This window comes from Schistocerca gregaria, chromosome 4, assembly GCF_023897955.1.
Source record: "Schistocerca gregaria isolate iqSchGreg1 chromosome 4, iqSchGreg1.2, whole genome shotgun sequence".
NCBI lineage: Eukaryota > Metazoa > Arthropoda > Insecta > Orthoptera > Acrididae > Schistocerca > Schistocerca gregaria.
Genome location: NC_064923.1, coordinates 677,446,153 through 677,466,350, shown reverse-complemented (window position 1 = coordinate 677,466,350; position 20,198 = coordinate 677,446,153). Strand labels below are relative to the sequence as shown.

Sequence of the window (20,198 nt, the reverse complement as noted above, 5' to 3'; positions counted from 1 at the left end):
AGGCAGTTTTACTACTAACAAATCATATATATTAAATCTTTTTTGAACTTTCACTATATGCATTTACATTTGAAAATATTTCTCAATGTTAATCGCTTGTTATTCAGCATTTACCAATAAATCGCGCTGTAGATCAATAACGCTAATGGCTGCGCTCCATTCTAGCTGATAAGAAAAAATTTAACATTTATATAGGACGAGAATTATGATGAAATAAACTCCAAACAAAGATAATTCATTTCAATAACACAGAAACTCCAGTTTTCAAATGTTGATTAACAACATAACACAGTTTTTTGCAGACCTCTGTGTTACGAGACGTCAATCACATCCGATCGGTACATCAGTTCGAACAAGAATAAGGGTTATTCTAGAAGAATCATAGATAACAAAAGATTGAGATTTATTTATCTTTTTCCAGGGGTATTGTCTAAGATATAATTTCTTACAGAATGTTAAATTATGTCATTGACAATAATTATTTATTATTTTACTATCGATGAAGTCCTTTTTCTTAATATTAGGAAAATGTTCATTCGCACTCCATACACAACGCTGTCGCGAATATGATTCTGAATAAAATATAGGCGTGGAATAACATTATCTAACCTATCTATTAGATATTTTTTTGATAATTAGTTTTTGCGGAACAGTCCCCAGGGATCCGAATTGGGAATTATTTAGGTGTGTAAGCCACGCAGGAAGGTCGATGATGACGAGAAGGGTGCGGGAACAATTATTTATTTCGAGTGAAATGCCGAAGGCAGTCTATCTCGGTTAGTAAACTGAACTTGAGTAGAACCGCAACAGATTACTCAAATTCACACTATTTGTTTCCACTTACCGAAATAATTGCTGTGCTGTAACCTAATTAGTACTACATTGAAACGTTACTTATTTCATTTCTAAACTAGAAACAAAGAGATGAAAAGCCAAGGGAGCGTGGGAGTGAGGGGTGTTGAAGGTGCTACTGGTTTTACTGGACAGATTTCATCATTTATTTATAAAAGACCAAATCTAAACATTACACATGATTATATGAGCGACTTCACCTTGGCTGCTCACATCAGCTTGATCTCAAAGCACACTTTACCACATCTGACCCCGAAGACAAGAAATGTTAACAATACAGCTTTAAGTCTAAACACATTTAATGTCATTTAACTATAAGAAAATGAGTGTTTGGCCTTACAGATGGTAGTAAAATATGTGAGGCTCTAATGTTTCATACACATTATACAGCAAACATAACAAAACACAGGCATACATACTATTAAAGGTACACTGAATCATTGACGGTGATTACAAAATTGAATACAAATGATCAATGTAAAACGAAAAACAGCTACACAAATATTTAAGTTTACTGTCACTACACTTCGTATTTGCAAGCGGTCACCAAATTCTTTGAAATAATAGTTACGTAAAAACTTAACTCTTCTACAGTACAACTTTGTTGAAGGCAGAAAATCGATGCCCCCTACTAACTGAGGTGATATCACGAGTGTTTCATCTTGCCCGCTACGTTCGCAGAGCGAGCGCCTGCAGGTGTCTGTGTACAGCTGCGACTGGACTGGGGGGTCTCCTCGTCTCCTCAGGGAGCTGAGGATCGTCCTCAGCCGCACGGGGCGGCCCCTGCTGCTCACCGCCAGCAAGTTCTACACCATCACCAGGGAGACATTCCTACTGGTGAGCCACATAGAATAACCGTCATACGCAGGCTGACTGAGGAAGAACGTAACTTAAAAACTATGTAATGTACCAATTTACAGGGTTGCTAGAAAGATTTTTTTTTTTTTGGGGGGGGGGGGTTAAATTCTAAATTCTACAGAAGGTACACTGAATACCTTTCACGTGGCACTGTAGTACGTACTCAGGCAACCACAAATGCTCATTGGCAAGAAAATGAATCTTCTGAAGAGCAAATCATGGCCTTTTCGTACTGTCCAGTGTTATATAATAAATCTACACACTTATTTAGCAATTCGCTGTACAGTGGTGGATATAACCTTGTGCTACTAGCCATTCCTTTATGAAATGGAAATTACTGTTGCATAATGGTCAGATCACGCTACCTGTAATTTGACTTCTCAGAGTGGGCCCGAAGTTTGCCCTTGTCACGGAAAGATTACTGTAAGAAGACGATGGCACTGTTCAGTATGAGCAAGTTGTGTAAACCTTTCTGGTGTCACTGTTGAACAGAACTAACGTAGGTTTTCTGACGACCCAAAAGGCAAATTGCGATACTTCAGGTAAAACATGAATTGAAACAACCGCCGTCTAATATTGCAGTTTCTGTTCACTTCATTTCCAATAATTTGACTATCAGACCAGTGGTTTCTGAAAAACATCAAGTTCTTCCTTAATATTTTCGTATGTAAACGTTGGGTAGACTTAATCAGAATGAGCTGCCACTGTCCAGTGTTATATAATAAATCTACACACTTATTTAGCAATTCACTGTACAGTGGTGAATATAGCCTTGTGCTACTACTACAATGTAGAATTTCACGACAGCAAATGTCATGTCCATTATAATTATCCAGGCTGGTATCTCGTGGTCGTTTGATGAATTCTGTGTCTATTCCCAACGTTTCGTCCCCGTCTGCGGAGGCCATCTTCAACGGGGTCTGTAGCTCGATGGAAGGTCCAACACACCCACTGGCTCGCTACTGAATGCCGCTAATTTCCGTGTCCGCGCTCTCCCGGGACGTGGCGTGACGTCACGTGTTTTGAAAACGTCAGTGTAATTGACCGCTATCCGCTGCCGTAGATCGCCGTTGCCGTCATCCAATAGTGGACGGGTGGTACACATCTTCTTCAACACCGGCATCCATATACCGTTTAATTTCACACCCTCCTGCCTTTGAATGAAACTATTAGGGTGTTTGGCGATTTCGAATGCCTCCCTGCAGAGCCTTTCGTAATATTCGCTTGTGGCCGCTAGTACTTGCGTCTCCTCGAAACGAATATGGTGCTTACCTGGCTGGAAAGCATGCTCCGCAACAGCTGATCGTTCCGTTTCTCCTCTTCTACAATTGCCCCTGTGCTCTTCCAAACGTTTGGAAACAGTTCTTTTAGTGCTACCCACATAAACATCTCCACAGCTGCATGGGAAATAGCTGGAGTGTGTTACTAGCCATTCCTTTATTCCTGTTACAGGTTACACGTGCAAATGGAAAGAGGAGAAAAGATACATCTTGAACAATTATCATCACACCCACTCTCACCCTGTTTTTTTCTTCTTTTTTTGAGTCATCAGTCTTCGGACTGGTTTTATGCGGCCCGCCACGAATCCCTCTCCTGTGCAAAGTCTTCATCTTAGAGTAACACTTGCAAGCTACGTCCTCAATTATTCGCTGGATGCATTCCAATCTATGTCTTCCTCTACAGTTTTTGCCCTCTACAGCTCCCTCTAGTGCCATGGAGGTCATTCCTCGGTGTCTTAACAGCTCCGGGTCATCCCGTCCCTTCTCAGTGTTTTCCACATATTCCTTTCTTCGAAGATTCTTTTCGAGTCTAAACGGTGTTAAGGTTTCATCTACAAACGAGATATTATTCTGATCACCCGACCCTCAACCACAGGATTGGACAACCCATATTGTTATCTGCACGAGAAGATTATTCTGCAGTAGTAAACGTCTCATGAAGCATAACTACTAGAAATCCAGGAAGCTGGTTTCCGTCAAGAGATCATACTGTAATTGGCTAGTAGAAGTCGGCCACTTGTGCGCTGTTACTCGCATATACTGATCAAGTGACTGCGTTGCTACCCTCAGTCGACAGCTGGTCAGTCACTTCATCTGTCTCACACTGCTCTTTGGGCATCTCCTACAAAGAGTGCTACTGCTGCATTCGTATGTCAATCATCAATTAGCGCCACTATTCTGTCGTAGTCAAAATGCAATATACACTCGACCTGAAATACTTGAGCTTCTCCTGAGCTCAACACACATATCATCTGCTGTTCTGTGAGCAAGTAATTGCATTAACAATTACTGACCTCCACTACATACAGAAGTGGTATTCTTTTTTTTATATGTGCCTAATTCCACAATACTGTGGACCATTATTGAATCATTAACAACCCTTAGCGAACGAAAAGTGTGTGCGATACCACAATAATTCTAGACATTCTAATAATTTCGAGTATTCCATGTTCATGTCTCTGCTCTCTTAGAAAATTCACCATGAAGTCCCTTGTTTCTATTCAAAATTTGAGCGTCCTTGCTCAGCAGTCGTCGAAAGAATATTATGCTTTCACTTCATCCACGCCATTCGCACAATTTCAATCATTCATTTTTAAGATATTTTTACCTTGTTGGTTAACTCAAATATTATCATATTTACATATTATTCTCATATTGTCAGCCCTTTAGTATGATTATTGTAGTTCCAAGAGAATTAGATCATAGATACCGTTACTTGTACTTATGTTACTGCGAGGTTATAAGTGATACACTGTCTATGAAATCTTCTTAGAATTTCCAAATGGAATAGATTCATTGACGTCAGTTCGCAAGAAAATAAACAAATCCATTATTTATGGAATGCATTGGTACACCTTAAGGGTCATTCACTCCTAATGTTATTTGTATATGGAGTTTCTGTCTGTTCCATGTTGGGAAGATAGCTGTTATGTAATTCTGTGACGTTAACATTTCTGAGAGAATATTATCGAACTTTGAAGACATACCTTTGACATGAGGACCAAAATTTACTAAAATACATTCTAATACTAATTACTAGCTCTTGATATCTACCACGTGTTCTGTAGTCTCATTTTACTATCCCAGAAGAAGAATTTCTTGCTCACCAAATGGCCTACCCCGTTTCTCGCATATCCTTGGTAAACTTAATGTTAATCATTATCAGTCGTCCCATTTTGCCCTTAAGGTACTTTGTTTATCACAGACATCATTAATTGTATTTAATACTTTACTGATCTTCATATTAACAAGAAGTGTGGCTTAGTGGTTAAGTAAATAAGTGTCCAGAGTACGTTTCTACAGGTTTAGGGTCTAAACCCATAATTTATTTTCTGGCGTTTTTGACTCCTGCCTTCTTTCACTCATGGAAATAATTTAGATGTCCGAAAAAGCCAATTTACATAGTAGCTTGTACGTCACTTGAAATATAGGTCCTCTTATAACTGAGTTTATAAGTCAGTTTAAAGGTTAGAGGAATACAACAGCAATTCATCTCCAATACGACGGCGCAATCTAGTATTAAAACCAAACAGCTTCAGTTAAATTTTATGTCAGCTTGATGTTGTTAAAGGAAAAATTTAGACTTGAACCTAATAGTATTGTAATGGAAAGTAATCAACTGGGAAAGAAGAAAACTATTGACACTGAAATAAAATTCGAATTACTTTTCGTTTAGTCATATAATTTAACTTTAATTTTACTTCAGGCAGTTACTAATCAGTTCTACAAGACAAATACTAAAAAGCATGTGTAAAATATGTATATTTCTAGTTTTCACAACAGAGGTACGAATGATCCCATTACTTAAATGATATCAAAGTTATAATAACAGTTCTCTGACATTTTCCATGTACTAACCTTCTAACCAGTCAGTGAATTCAGATGACAGAATGTGAAGCAAAAGTCTGCAGTTACTTCTAATTCCCCGAGCTCTAGCAGCTTGTCTAATGCTACTCTTTGAGATGTTTCCTTATCATCCGTGAAGGACACATTTCAAGGTTAAATATACAATATGCTGAACACCGACTGTATCTTTTCTAAACTGAAGTTAATGAACCATATTTTTCTTTTACAGCTAATAAATGCATCTTATTCATACTTCGCATTGCTGAATCAACTGAATTCTGATTGACCAACAGACAAGAACAGCCACTGGACAATATTAGTAAAAGTAATTGTTGTAAAATTGTAGCAGTTATCAGTAAATGAGAACATTTATGAAACTACAATTGCGTGCATGAATTTAATTCATTTTCCAATTTCCTGTTCGCAGTACTCTGATAAACAATGAATCAGAGTCTCACAATACAGGACTTAAGTTATGAGGAGGGGAACATGACATATAAAATCTTTTGAAGTCCTTGCAGCATACTCTCTTCTAGTTTAGGTTGTTAAAGTGCCACCATAATATGTAGCAGGAAATGACTGAGAACATCATTAACAGATAAATCAGATTATACAAAAAAAACGTAAAAACACGATAAATAAACTTCAGCTGTATTAGAACCTTTAAGCCCTTGGTCACAAATATTTAGTCAAATTATCCATATACCTTAGAGGAGTTGTTCTCAACATTTCTGAGGCCCTTACTCGTTAGTGCAATCAGATAGTAGCTATTCCCACCATCCCCCACACCTCCTACCCCAACATCATCAACATTAGAAAGAAAAAGATTTTTTTACAACGCTTTCATTCTTAAAATAACGAAACATTAATGTTATTTACTTTTTGTAGGTGTTTTAATAAACCACTAACACATGAGCCAAGGAGACAATGGTGATACAATTTTGGCTACACCACGAGTATTACCGGCAACTCCTTCTCAGTAAAGAAAGCTAAGAATCTACATGGAGGATAGACAATTGTAACAAAAGATGCTTCCTCTGCACCATTCTCTCCCTATCGCCATTTTTTTCAAACATACCCTGCATCCCCATTTAAAAGCTACTAAATTAAAATCTCTTCAATATACTTTGGTCACTGTTAGTAAATCACTTGATTGCTGTACTCCTTACTTCTCAAAAGTCAGAAATTGAAAGACTTCAGGCTGCAAATGCTTCGTGTGTTATCACTAGAACTACTACTACTACCTAACAATAATAATAATAATAACACAAATTAGGTCCAACAAGGGGATAACAGCCCTGACACTGTTACTATTGTGTTGTGAAGTTAATTAGTTCGTTTATTGTTGTGAAGTGAATACGGAGCAATATATAGTCAATTATGAGTACTTCCTACAGATTGGAGAGGCACTTGGGATTTAACATCTGAGGTCATCAGTTCCCTAGACTTAGAACCACTTAAACCTAACTAACTGAAGGACATCACACACACACACACACACACACACACACACACACACACACACACACACACACACACATGCCCTACGCAGGATTCGAACCTGCGACCGTAACAGCAGCATGGTTCAGGACTGAGGCGCCTAGAACCACTGGGCCACAGCGGCAGGCCCAGGCACTTTCATTATATATTTCAGCATATGTGATGCGACTTAATTTTACTAGCGTAGATGCATGGTACAATGTGCAGGGTAACCGTGTAGTGGGTGGACTATGTGCTTAATACAGAAATGTAATTATTGGTAACATACACAATCAGTATTACAGTATTACGAAATATTGATAATGGTAATGATATTGTAAAAATAATGTTCTCTCTCATAACCTTTTGTTTGTAACCCTCGAAGCATTACATTTTACCCATCAAGGAGGAATTGCCCCTAGTTAAGAAGTATTGCATTACATGTTCACTAGCTCTGCTTTCCATTTCTGAATTCTTACTCTGGAGTAATACTGCCATCCGCTACAGGTTACATCAAAATTCAGAACTGCAGCCACTTCCAACTTATCACTTTTGTTTAGTATTATCTAGTTACATGATTACCTGGGAACATTGGTGTACATGTTGATAATTTATTTGTACTACTTCCAATACTTAACAGGGTACCAAGCTACAAACACTACTTGCTGTAGAATACGTTGGTTACCCTTGTGTTACTTAATGCTTTACTGACAATGTAGATATTGCAGATGTTTTAGGATATTGCTGAAACATCAAAGTGTTTCATTCGAACATACAGTCATCGTATTCATGTAATTCTATCTCTCAACAGTGAGATCACCAGGGAAGCACACAGAGGCTCTACAGCGAAAATGTAAAATTTCATAGTCTTTTATAAATTTACAATCTAGAACTTGAGTATTCTTATTTCACATTAGTCAATCACTTTAATTAGTTAAGTTGAGGGAGTGGTATCAAGCATTAAAATAACTAATGCCGATCATATAATTATATACTAACACCCAGTTCAGGTGTAATAGTATAAAACATCTTCTACATCGAGATAAAAGTGCCTAATGTACTGCCAGTTGTTGGTATCCAGCGGGTACAAAAGGTGTACTGACGAACTGATCTCGCGTGTGGATGACTTATATCCACCATCCCTGTGTCACCAAGTGGGTTCTTGTACACCCACCAAGACAGCAGCTACGGAGGGGAGTCGGTATTATAGCTACAAGTTCTCCACCCACCTCGGAAGTCATCTCTCTTTGTTTGCTGGGTACTGTAGTAACTTAAATTATTACTTACTGAAATTATAGATACTTTTACGTAATTAGATACTTTGCCATGTGCCCAGAATCAGCACAGATCTCATACCAAGATGGCAGGTTCAAATTGTAGCTCTTATTAACTGTAACATAAACAATACAAAAATACGTGTTGAATTATACATTTTCATTTGTTAATACAGATATTTGTTCTCCCTTAATGAACATGGCATCCTTTGTATACAAGCTGCTACACATTTGGCTCATATATCCAAGGACAACCATGCTTGCAAGTCTGTACCATGGCTAGAAGAGGAGAGACAGATTACACGAACTCGCTGTAAACTGTCAAGAGGAAAATTAAGTGAGCGTCGAATGTTGTTGAAATGAGGAAGCGATAAAAGGCAGAGTTTGTATCTCTTTGTTAGTGTCATATTAACTGTTGGTTTTGGACACTATTAGATACAGCCTGTTCATATTAATGTCTAAGTCAAAGTGGATGCTACACTAACTCAAAATTTTTTTCACAGAAGCATTAAAAATTTACTCAACAAATCGTTGCATAAACTTCACTGTTCATCGGTTACATGGATAGGTGTTTCATACAGTCATATCACAACAACAAAACTATACCATTAAGTTTATGAGTCCTTTAAACAGTAAGTTTGTCACTAAATCAGCAAAACTATCTAGTGTTGTAGTTAAATAGGTTGGGATCTATGACAATGGTTTAGAAAACTACCTCTTGGCCATGGCATCAGAATAAATGTTTACAGTAAGTACACCCACTACAGAACTCTTTCAGGAGTTTAACACAATGTTAAAAGAGTTATTAGTTCTGAGATGGTTTGAGTTTTACACAGTGGATACCAACAGTTTGCTTAGCGAACAGTTATGCTATTTAGGGTTCATGCATCTCTGTTTCCTTCCAACCATTGCACTCTAGAATGATTTGGCTTTCAGATTAAGAGTGGGATAGGCACATCTCGGCGTTCTCCCCAGGCCTCGAAGAAAATCCACTTAAACTTCGAGCAAATGCTCTTCCATCCAGCATTAGTGGTTATGTTACATGGTAGATCACAGGATGGATTGGCAAGCCAGCTGGATATTTGGTTTCAAGGACGCAATCCACATGGAGCAGACTGAGAGTGAGTGAAGTAGCCAAAACCGGGTGGACTTGGGAAAATGAACACGAAAATCATTTATAATTGGGGGTCTGGTGTGGTCAGAGATATCGAGAGGAACAAAATGCGCGGGAAGAGTTAATAGAATTCAACCCAATACAGTCACGTCCCTATGATATTCAATTGTGAATCTTTAAGTTCATTAAATCAAGTCTACAATTTAATCACTAGAATTCCCACAAGTGGAAGCTGAGTGCAACGTCTGCCAATCGTTGTGCACATGTTGTTATGAGACGGTATCATTATTCAATTCATGCGGATACCTGTTCACAATATTTCACATTCCTCCACGGTGCACGTATGTGACTCATGGAGGTGTAGTTGCCTTGCAGGTGCCTCCCACGACGACAGAAACGCCATTTGTCATCAGCAGAAAATCGAAGAGAGCGTAGAAACAGTGGAGACATCCACTGGCGGCAGTGTGAAATCCATGGGAGATGTTACATGATGGCCTCCATCCGCAAGTCATGGTGGCAGAATCATCAATACACTTAGGTACTCATGTCGTAATGTTTACTTGTTCCAGAGCCCTCTCCCGGCATCGACAGAATTCATTAAAGACAATGCCTGAGACCCACAGTGACGTGCGTGTGACAGCTCATTTGATATACAGCTCCTAGTCAACAATGTGCTCACCTGCTTTAATTCGCAGTGTGTAATTCTCGTTTGCACTCAAAGGAAACAATTTCATATGCTCATTGGAGAATGTGTCTACAACTTGTTCATTTTACTTAAGCTGTTTCTTTATGCTTCAGTATTATAACTGAATAACTGTTCATGGACAACATAGTCTGGCAGCAGAAACTGGCGGAGACAGACGCAGCAACAGGGAAGTGACCGAATTTGTGATTTTACGAGTTCGTAACCAGGAGCGAATTCTATAATTTCACCTAAATGATTTGATAGTTTAGTTTCTTGAGTTTCTGCGTGTTAATTTAATATCTAATTGCCACAGTTCTGGCGTTTTCGTTAGTGCCGGAAAGTAAACCGATTTTGTGAGATATTACAAGTTCCTAAGCAGAGGCGAGTTATTTAGTTTTACCTGAGTGCTTCGGTAGTTACGTTTTCGAATCTCTGGGTATTAATATCATTTATTAGGCACAGGTCCTGCTTTTTCGTCAGCGACAACAGTACAGTTCTGCAGCACATGCCGATAGTGCGTTTGTCTGGGTAGCTTAGTTTTCCACAATCTTTAGTATGTATAAGGACTGTAATTTCTGGGTGCAGATGCGAGCCGAGTTGGTGAGACTTCGCTCTCAGCTCCAGGCTGTGATGGTTATGGTTACACAGCTTGAAGCTGCACTGGATAGGCACCACTGTTGTTGGCTGCTCTTGGGGATCCAACAGATGTCCAGTATGTCCGAGTCCTCCGATTTATGGAGCCCCTTGGGGACATGGCTGCCATGAAGGGGAAGAAAGCCGATGTGCACGCCTTGTACATAGTGGGTGGAGTCATTCCAGGCATGGAATGGGTCCTTCCAGATGCCATGAAGAGCACAGGGTGCAGCCAACTGCTGGTGGTGGCTCATGTCGGTACCAATGATATTTGTGTCTTTGGATCGAAAGAGATTCTGTCTGATTTCGAGCGGCTAACAAATATGGTTCAAATGGCTCTGAGCACTATGAGACTGAACGTCTAAGGTCATCAGTCCGCTAGAACTTAGAACTACTTAAACCTAAATAACTTAAGGATATCACACACATCCATGCCCGAGGCAGAATTCGAACCTGCGACCGCAGAGGTCACGCTGTTCCAGACTGTAGCACCTAGAACCGCTCGGCCACTTCGGACGGCCTAACAAATATGGTAAAGTCTGCCAGTCTTGCTTGCGAGATGAAAGCAAAGCTGACCATTTGCAGCATAGTCAACGGGACCGGTTGCGGACCTGTGGTACAGAGCTGAGTGGAGGGTCTGAATCAGAGTATCAGACGGTTCTGCGACCGTGTATGCTGCAGATTACTCGACTTGTGCCATAGTGTGGCTGGGTTTCGGGTTCTGCTGAATAGATCAGAAGTCCACTACACGCAGTAAGCGACTACACGGGTAGCAGGGGCTGTGTAGCGTGGAATGGGCGTTTTTTTCAGTTAGGGGGAGTCGGGAAAACACAAAAAGGACTTCAATGACAAAGGGTGCAGGCCAAACACAGGAAGAACGAAGATACTGGAACCATCGGTATAACAATTGTAAATTGTCGCAGCTGTGTTGGGAAAGTACCAGAGCTCCAAGCGCTAATAGGAAGCACTAATGCTCAACTCGTTAAAGGCACTGAAAGCTGGCTAAAGCCGATATTTTTGCCGAGAATCAAACTGTGTTCCTGAAGAATAGGCTAAACACATTTGGCCGTGACGTGTTTGTTGCTGTTAGACGTAGTTCATCTTGTCGCGAAACTGAAGTAAATAGTTCCCTTGCGTTAGTATGGGCAGATGCCATTCTTGGCAACCAGAATAAAAAAATAATTCAATCCTTTTACCGACTTCTCAAATCAGATGATACAATCGTCGAAAGATTCAAAGAAAATTTGAGTTCGATTTCAAACACATACCCAACTCGTGCAATTATAGTTGGTGGTGGCTCTAATTTACCCTCGAATGTTGGCGAAAATACATGATTAATTCCGGAGGCGTGCATAAAACATCACCCGAAATTGTGCTAAACGCATTCCCTGAAAATTATTTCAAGCAGTTAGTTCACGAGCCCACAGAATTAGTAAAAGGTTGTGAAAACGCACTTGACCTCTTGGCAACAAATAATCCCGAGTTAATAGCGAGCATCAAAACGCATACAGTGATCAGTGAACACAGGATTGACGTAGGAAGACGGAATATTGTAGCTCCTAAATCCTCCAAAAATAAATGAAAAAAATACCTATTCAAAAAACCAGGTAAAAATTCACTTGACACCTTCCTTAGAGACAATCTACACTCCTTCCAAATTAACAATATAAGTGTAGGCCAGATGCGGCTTAAATTCAAACAGATAATTACGGCAGCAATTGAGAGATTTATACCAAATTAATTAACAAACGACGGAGCTGATCCTCCTTCGTACACAAAACGGGTCAGAACACTGTTGCAGAGACAATGAAAAAAACTTGCCAAATTTAAACAGACGCAAAATCTCCAAGAATTGCGATCTTTTACAGAAGCTCGAAATTTAGCGTGGACTTCAATGCGAGATGCTTATAATGGTTTCCACAACAAAACTTTGTCTCGAAACGTGGCAGAAAATCCAAAGAGATTCTAGTCGTATGTGGAGTATGCTAGTGGCAAGACACAATCAATGCTTTCTCCGAGCGACAGCACTGGAGATACTATCGAAGACAATGCTGCCAAAGCAGATTTACTAAACGTAGACTTCCGAAATGCCTTCACAAAAGAAGACGAAATAAATATTCCATAATTCGAGTCAAGAACAGCTGCCAACATGATTAACTTAGAAGTAGATATCCACGGACTAGTTGAAGCAGTTTAAATCACTTAATAAAAGCAAGTCTTTTGGCCCAGACTGGATACCAATTAGGTTCCTTTCAGAGTATGCTCATGCAATAGCTCCATGCTTAACAATCATCTACAACCGTTCGCTCGACGAAAGATCTCTGCCCAAAGACTGGAAAGTTGCAAAGGCCACACCAATATTTGAGAAAGATAGTAGGAGTAATCCACTAAATCACAGGGCCATATCATTAACGTCAATATGCAGCAGGATTTTGGAACATATGTTGTGTTTGAACATTATGAATCATTTAGAAGAAAACGGTCTGTTGACACACAATCAAAATGGATTTAGAAAACATCGTTATTGTGAAACACCACTAGCCCTTTACTAGCATGAAGTGTTGAATGCTATTGACAAGGGATTTCAAATTGATTCCGTATTTCTGAATTTCCGGAAGGTTTTTGACACTCTACCACACAAGCGGCTTGTAGTGAAATTGTGTGCTTATGGAATATCTTCGCAGTTGTGTGACAGGATCCGTGATTTCCTATCAGAGAGGTCACAGTTCGTAGTAATTGACGGAAAGTCATCGAGCAAAACAGAAGTGATTTCTGGCGTTCCCCATGGTAGTGTTATAGGCTTTTTGCTGTTCCGTATCTGTATAAACGATTTGGGAGACAATCTGAGCAGCCGTCTTGGGTTGTTTGCAGATGACCCTGTCGTTTATCGACTAGTAAAGTCATCAGAAGATCAAAACAAATTGTAAAACGGTTTAGAAAAGATATCTATATGAAGCGAAAATTTGCAATTGACCTTAAATAACGAAAAGTGTGAAATCATTCACATGAGTGCTAAAAGGAATCCGTTAAACTTCGATGGCATGATAAATCAGTCAAATATAAAGGCCTTAAATTCAATTAAATACCTAGGAATTACGATTACAAACAACTTAAATTGGATGGAACACATAGAAAATGTTGTCGCGAAGGCTCACCAAAAACTGCGTTTTATTGACAGCGCACTTAGAAAATGTAACAGTTCTACTAAGGAGACTGCCTACACTACGCTTGTTTGCCCTCTTTTAGAATACTGCTGCGCGGTGTGGGATCCTTACCAGATAGGATTGACGGAGCACATGTAAAAAGTTCAAAGAAGGGCAACACGTTTTGTATTATCGCGAAATAGAGGCGAGAGTGTCACTGAAATGATAACAGGATTTGGGATGGACATCATTAAAACAAAGGTATTTTTCGATGCACTTAGAAAATGTAACAGTTCTACTAAGGAGACTGCCTACACTACGCTTGTTTGTCCTCTTTTAGAATACTGCTGCGCGGTGTGGGATCCTTACCAGATAGGATTGACGGAGCACATGGAAAAAGTTCAAAGAAGGGCAACACGTTTTGTATTATCGCGAAATAGGGGCGAGAGTGTCACTGAAATGATAACAGGATTTGGGATGGACATCATTAAAACAAAGGTATTTTTCGATGCGGAGGGATCTATCATGAAATTTCAATCGCCTATTTTCTCCCCCGAATGCGAAAACATTTTGTTGACGCCGACCTACATAGGGAGAAACGATCACCACGAGAAAATAAGGGAAATTAAAGAACTGAACCTTTACGAGTGCTGAAAGCCCTCTAGTCTAGCCAGAAGATGACTGAGGTATACTATGACTGTTAAGGAGAAATTAATAATGAAATTTCTAGCAAGACAGAGATTTAAATCGTGTACTGAGAAACATGTCAGCGAATTAAACATACTTTCTGCTACAGTGTGACTTAATAACGAACACATATGCTAAAAAATTAATACATTTATGGTGTAGTTACGAATAGTTTGTATCATAAGGAATACACTCCTGGAAATTGAAATAAGAACACCGTGAATTCATTGTCCCAGGAAGGGGAAACTTTATTGACACATTCCTGGGGTCAGATGCATCACATGATCACACTGACAGAACCACAGGCACATAGACACAGGCAACAGAGCATGCACAATGTCGGCACTAGTACAGTGTATATCCACCTTTTGCAGCAATGCAGGCTGCTATTCTCACATGGAGACGATCGTAAAGATGCTGGATGTAGTCCTGTGGAACGGCTTGCCATGCCATTTCCACCTGGCGCCTCAGTTGGACCAGCGTTCGTGCTGGACGTGCAGACCGCGTGAGACGACGCTTCATTCAGTCCCAAACATGCTCAATGGGGGACAGATCAGGAGATCTTGCTGGCCAGGGTAGTTGACTTACACCTTCTAGGGCACGTTGGGTGGCACGGGATACATGCGGACGTGCATTGTCCTGTTGGAAGAGCAAGTTCCCTTGCCGGTCTAGGAATGGTAGAACGATGGGTTCGATGACGGTTTGGATGTACCGTGCACTATTCAGTGTCCCCTCGACGATCACCAGAGGTGTACGGCCAGTGTAGGAGATCGCTCCCCACACCATGATGCCGGGTGTTGGCCCTGTGTGCCTCGGTCGTATGCAGTCCTGATTGTGTCGCTCACCTGCACGGCGCCAAACACGCATACGACCAACATTGGCACCAAGGCAGAAGCGACTCTCATCGCTGAAGACGACACGTTTCCATTCGTCCCTCCATTCACGCCTGTCGCGACACCACTGGAGGCGGGCTGCACGATGTTAGGGCGTGAGCGGAAGACGGCCTAACGGTGTGCGGGACCGTAGCCCAGCTTCATGGAGACGGTTGGGTCCTCGCCGATACCCCAGGAGCAACAGTGTCCCTAATTTGCTGGGAAGTGGCGGTGTGGTCCCCTACGGCACTGCGTAGGATCCTACGGTCTTGGCGTGCATCCGTGCGTCGCTGCGGTCCGGTCCCAGGTCGACGGGCACGTGCACCTTCCGCCGACCACTGGCGACAACATCGATGTACTGTGGAGACCTCACGCCCCACGTGTTGAGCAATTCGGCGGTACGTCCACCCGGCCTCCCGCATGCCCCCTATATGCCCTTGCTCAAAGTCCGTCAACTGCACTTACGGTTCACGTCCACGCTGTCGCGGCATGCTACCAGTGTTAAAGACTGCGATGGAGCTCCGTATGCCACGGCAAACTGGCTGACACTGATGGCGGCGGTGCACAAATGCTGCGCAGCTAGCGCCATTCGACGGCCAACACCGCGGTTCCTGGTGTGTCCGCTGTGCCGTGCGTGTGATCATTGCTTGTACAGCCCTCTCGCAGTGTCCGGAGCAAGTATGGTGGGTCTGACACACCGGTGTCAATGTGTTCTTTTTTCCATTTCCAGGAGTGTAGATACTAAATGTAGGGTGTTTGGTTCAAACTATGCATAAATGAGTATCACATCTAGAAGGGTGTAAAGATGTACATGCTCAACATGGATGTAACCGGGTACAAATATAAACATAAAGAGAGGGTCAAAGCAACTATGCCCCAACATAAATAAAATGTGCACACATACATTAATCCTAATACATACATGTAACTTATTATTTCATAGAAATGAGGTATTGTATTGCATCACAATGCTTATTTTTCAATCGTGAAATACCTTTTCATCCTACAGATGTGACTATAGACCCTTATTTCTACTTGTGCGTCGATAGTCCAAGAAGGCTTGGTATCGTGGCTATTAAAAATTGACCCGTGTAAATCAATTTCCATTTGCCTTTCCTATTACTTATTAAAGTAGTTTTGGGATAAATTTGTATTAAAACGTGGTTACCTACTCATAAGGTGCATGTCAAAGACACTTTAAGATTAAAATACCACCAATACTCTTATAATTTGTCAGAAAGCGCAATTACAGTTTCCCGAACTTTTTCCTTGCAGTATACTGTTCTAGTAGGTATCTTTGGTATGGTTTTAGTCTATTCCTTGTTTTCTGGTACTCCAAACGTAAGTCCGTGTGGTGTAATATTTGTAGATTCCTTAAAGTTCCCGCTAATGTCTTTTCTGTGTACTTAAGTTTTATTTTTTTCGGCTATAAGATTATCCGACTCGAATGCGGAAGCCTTACATACAGAACACACTTATTTACGAAATAAACCTGGCCATGTGCCTAATATGATGACATGTCTCACATACTTCTTAAATATTAAAATTATCCAGTTGAAAAACGAATAAAGTCACTTTCAGATAACAACAGTTCAAATCAAATTACGTTGCTTTATAGTCCCTTTAGCACGTAAAAAAAACTTCCCTAAAAATGCCTTAGCTCATCCAGTCTCACATTAACAGTTTTGTTTGTTTCAAACTCACAAAGTAGCCATTGCTATATTACATTTCTACACTAGTGAAATAGGTAACCACTAATCACAGCTGCCTTTTCATTTGCGTTTTACTGTCAATATGTTACTTCACGAAAATTATTGATTTACAAACATGATACTACAGCAACCACAAATCTCATAAGATTTGTCTTCTAAGAAACTACATAGCACTTGTAATTGTTAGTTGTCTGTCTACCAAATTCTGAATACTATTTATCCGCGACACAGCTGCGCACAGCCGCTCCATGCAGGAGCCCAACAACGACAATACCTCACACACCAAGAAGACACGTGATCACTAGCAGTGGCTTATTGTTGCCATTATGCAGCAAGACAATGGACCCTCCATGGAAAACATATCCTCAGCATAGAAAGTTCCAGAAGCCAGCGATAAGTAAGGAATAAAATACTAATGCTTACATCATCGACAATAACAGTATCCCTTGCATCCCCCAGTAGATTTTTTTAAATAAGAGAAAAAAGTCTTTTGTAAAACCAAAAGATAAGGAAAATAGAAATCCCCAGAAATTTTGATCCAGCAACCAAATCCTCTCAGTAAGAAATAACTTATGAACAACTCAGCAATGGACAACCCAGCAACGGTACCCTTTGAGTTACTATAACAGAAATATCATATACATTTCATACTCCTTCGTGTGTATACGAAAATTACAATCTTTATGTTTTCTGTTTATATCTGTAATAACCATTCAACGAACATACATAAAAATGAAAGTTGTCGTGTAACTAAGTTAAATAACAACAAAAATATCAAAATTCCTTTTTACAGACATCCTTGAAAATAGTACCAAAAAGGTACTCAGTATAGTCCATTTGAATCTCTACAGCATAAAACACATCCCAGTTATTAATGTTTCCTATGAAAAGGATCATGTTTTACTATTGTTGACATATCTTCGTATAAAACTATCGAGGTTACCTGCACAGGTTGCACAGAAAAACAGTATCACTAGCAAATCGTCACCCCTTAAACAACTCTAAACATTGTATTCTAGTTCAGCATTACTGAAAATACGTTCTGCTGTTGACGTGTGATTTTTTATGTCCTTCGAACATTTTCATAAGCTTATAAAATGTGATACCTCAGCTGCCCTTTGTATTCAAACACTGATCAGCCTACGAAATAGAAATATCGTTATACATATAACTGCTACTCAACACATAGAATAAATCACGAAATTAGAAATGTGCACTAATATGGAACTTAATTAATTACCAACTGAGTACTTGATGTTGAACTGCGTCATACAGTATAGCTGCACATCAAATAGTGTGTTATTACTCATGTGACAATCAAATTGAAAAAAAACAAACAAGAATTGATACATGTACAGCAAACAACGTATACTCAAGTTTAGGCATATAAACTATCATGATACGAAAAATTAGATAACACTTAATTTTTGTGTGGGCAATATGGGATTGGCAAAGAATCTGGTACTTCAAGTTAAAAAGAAATTAATGCAAAGAAATACAAATTTCTGGTCAGTCAGCTGAAAAGCAACACTTGAAAACACGTACATAATTCATACACTGACTCTCTACACAACATTCATAGCAATACAGAGACTCACTGACAGGAGGACATACTAGCTGATTTGGACTTTTCGGCTAGTCTTGAGAACGCCAGGCGAACGCGGCAGGCATACACGGAAGCACGGCAGATGGCGGCACAAGATGGAGATTACTGCAGGCACAGGGTGCCGGCCACCGACGGCGCGATGTAAGGGCAGGCTAGGGAAAGAAGAGGGAACAAATGCGCGGCTCCAACACACCGTCGATTCTCGGTGGTGGCAGCGAAGGGTGGGGTGCGCTGGACACCGACCCCAGGCACTTCTCCACGGCCGGTCACACACCGGCCGTGTAAACAAATAGCATGGCTGAGTAACTGTACGCCAAGCAAGAAATCGAAGCACTGCACTGCATGTAACACTTCTCCTCCTGTAGTCATCTACTAGTAAGTGATGCAACTGGAAAAAAAATACTAAGGAGAAAGAAATTCCATTGTTCACAATAATGGCAATCTACATTGCTGCTGCATAACCTCTAATAAACAGTGCAAACCACACGAAATTACTATATAGATCACTGTTCCTATGTATTTGACATCTTTTATTTGAAAATGCCTTTTAGGCTTCTCGTGGCAGTACAGAATGCACATTGCATCACTTTACTCACTGGTCCCTCTACATTCTTCACCTCTTGCTCTGCCTAATATTTTCGCCTCTGTAAGAATTCAACTGACATTGTAATTCTGTCAGAGACCGCAAAGTACTTCGAAGAGCTGTTGAACGGAATGGATAGTGTCTTGAAAGGAGGATATAAGATGAACATAAACAAAAGCAAAACGAGAATAATGGAATGTAGTCGAATTAAGTGGGGTGATGTTGAGGGTATTAGATTAGGAAATGAGACACTTAAAGTAGTTAAGGAGTTTTGCTATTTGGGGAGCAAAATAACTGATGATGGTCGAAGTAGAGAGGATATAAAATATAGACTGGCAATGGCACGGAAAGTGTTTCTGAAGAAGAGAAATTTGTTAACATCGAGTATAGATTTAAGTGTCAGGAAGACATTTCTGAAAGTATTTATATGGAGTGTAGCCATGTATGGAAGTGAAACATGGACGATAAATAGTTTGGACAAGAAGAGAATAGAAGCTTTCGAAATGTGGTGCTACAGAAGAATGCTGAAGATTAGATGGGTAGATCACATAACTAATGAGGAAGTATTGAATAGGATTGGGGAGAACAGAAGTTTGTGGCACAACTTGACCAGAAGAAGGGATCGGTTGGTAGGACACGTTCTGAGGCATCAAGGGATCACCAATTTAGTATTGGAGGGCAGCGTGGAGGGTAAAAATCGTAGAGGGAGACCAAGAGATGGATACACTACGCAGATTCAGAAGGATGTAGGTTGCAGTGGGTATTGGGAGATGAAGAGGCTTGCACAGGATAGAGTAGCATGGAGAGCTGCATCAAACCAGTCTCAGGACTGAAGACCACAACAGCAACAACAAC

The 20,198-nt window shown here is 40.3% G+C and overlaps 1 protein-coding gene across 1 annotated transcript in view; it reads left to right on the top strand.

Moving 5' to 3' along the window:
- The window catches only part of LOC126268062 (odorant receptor Or2-like), a 57,541-nt gene extending 51,678 nt beyond the window's left edge, over positions 1-5,863 (top strand). Inside the window, exons 7-8 of the mRNA XM_049973497.1 lie at positions 1,534-1,689; positions 5,785-5,863. Of these exons, the coding sequence (XP_049829454.1) occupies positions 1,534-1,689; positions 5,785-5,841 (213 nt within the window). The 3' untranslated portion in view covers positions 5,842-5,863. The remainder of the gene's footprint in view (positions 1-1,533; positions 1,690-5,784) is intronic.
- Positions 5,864-20,198: the final 14,335 nt, after the last annotated feature.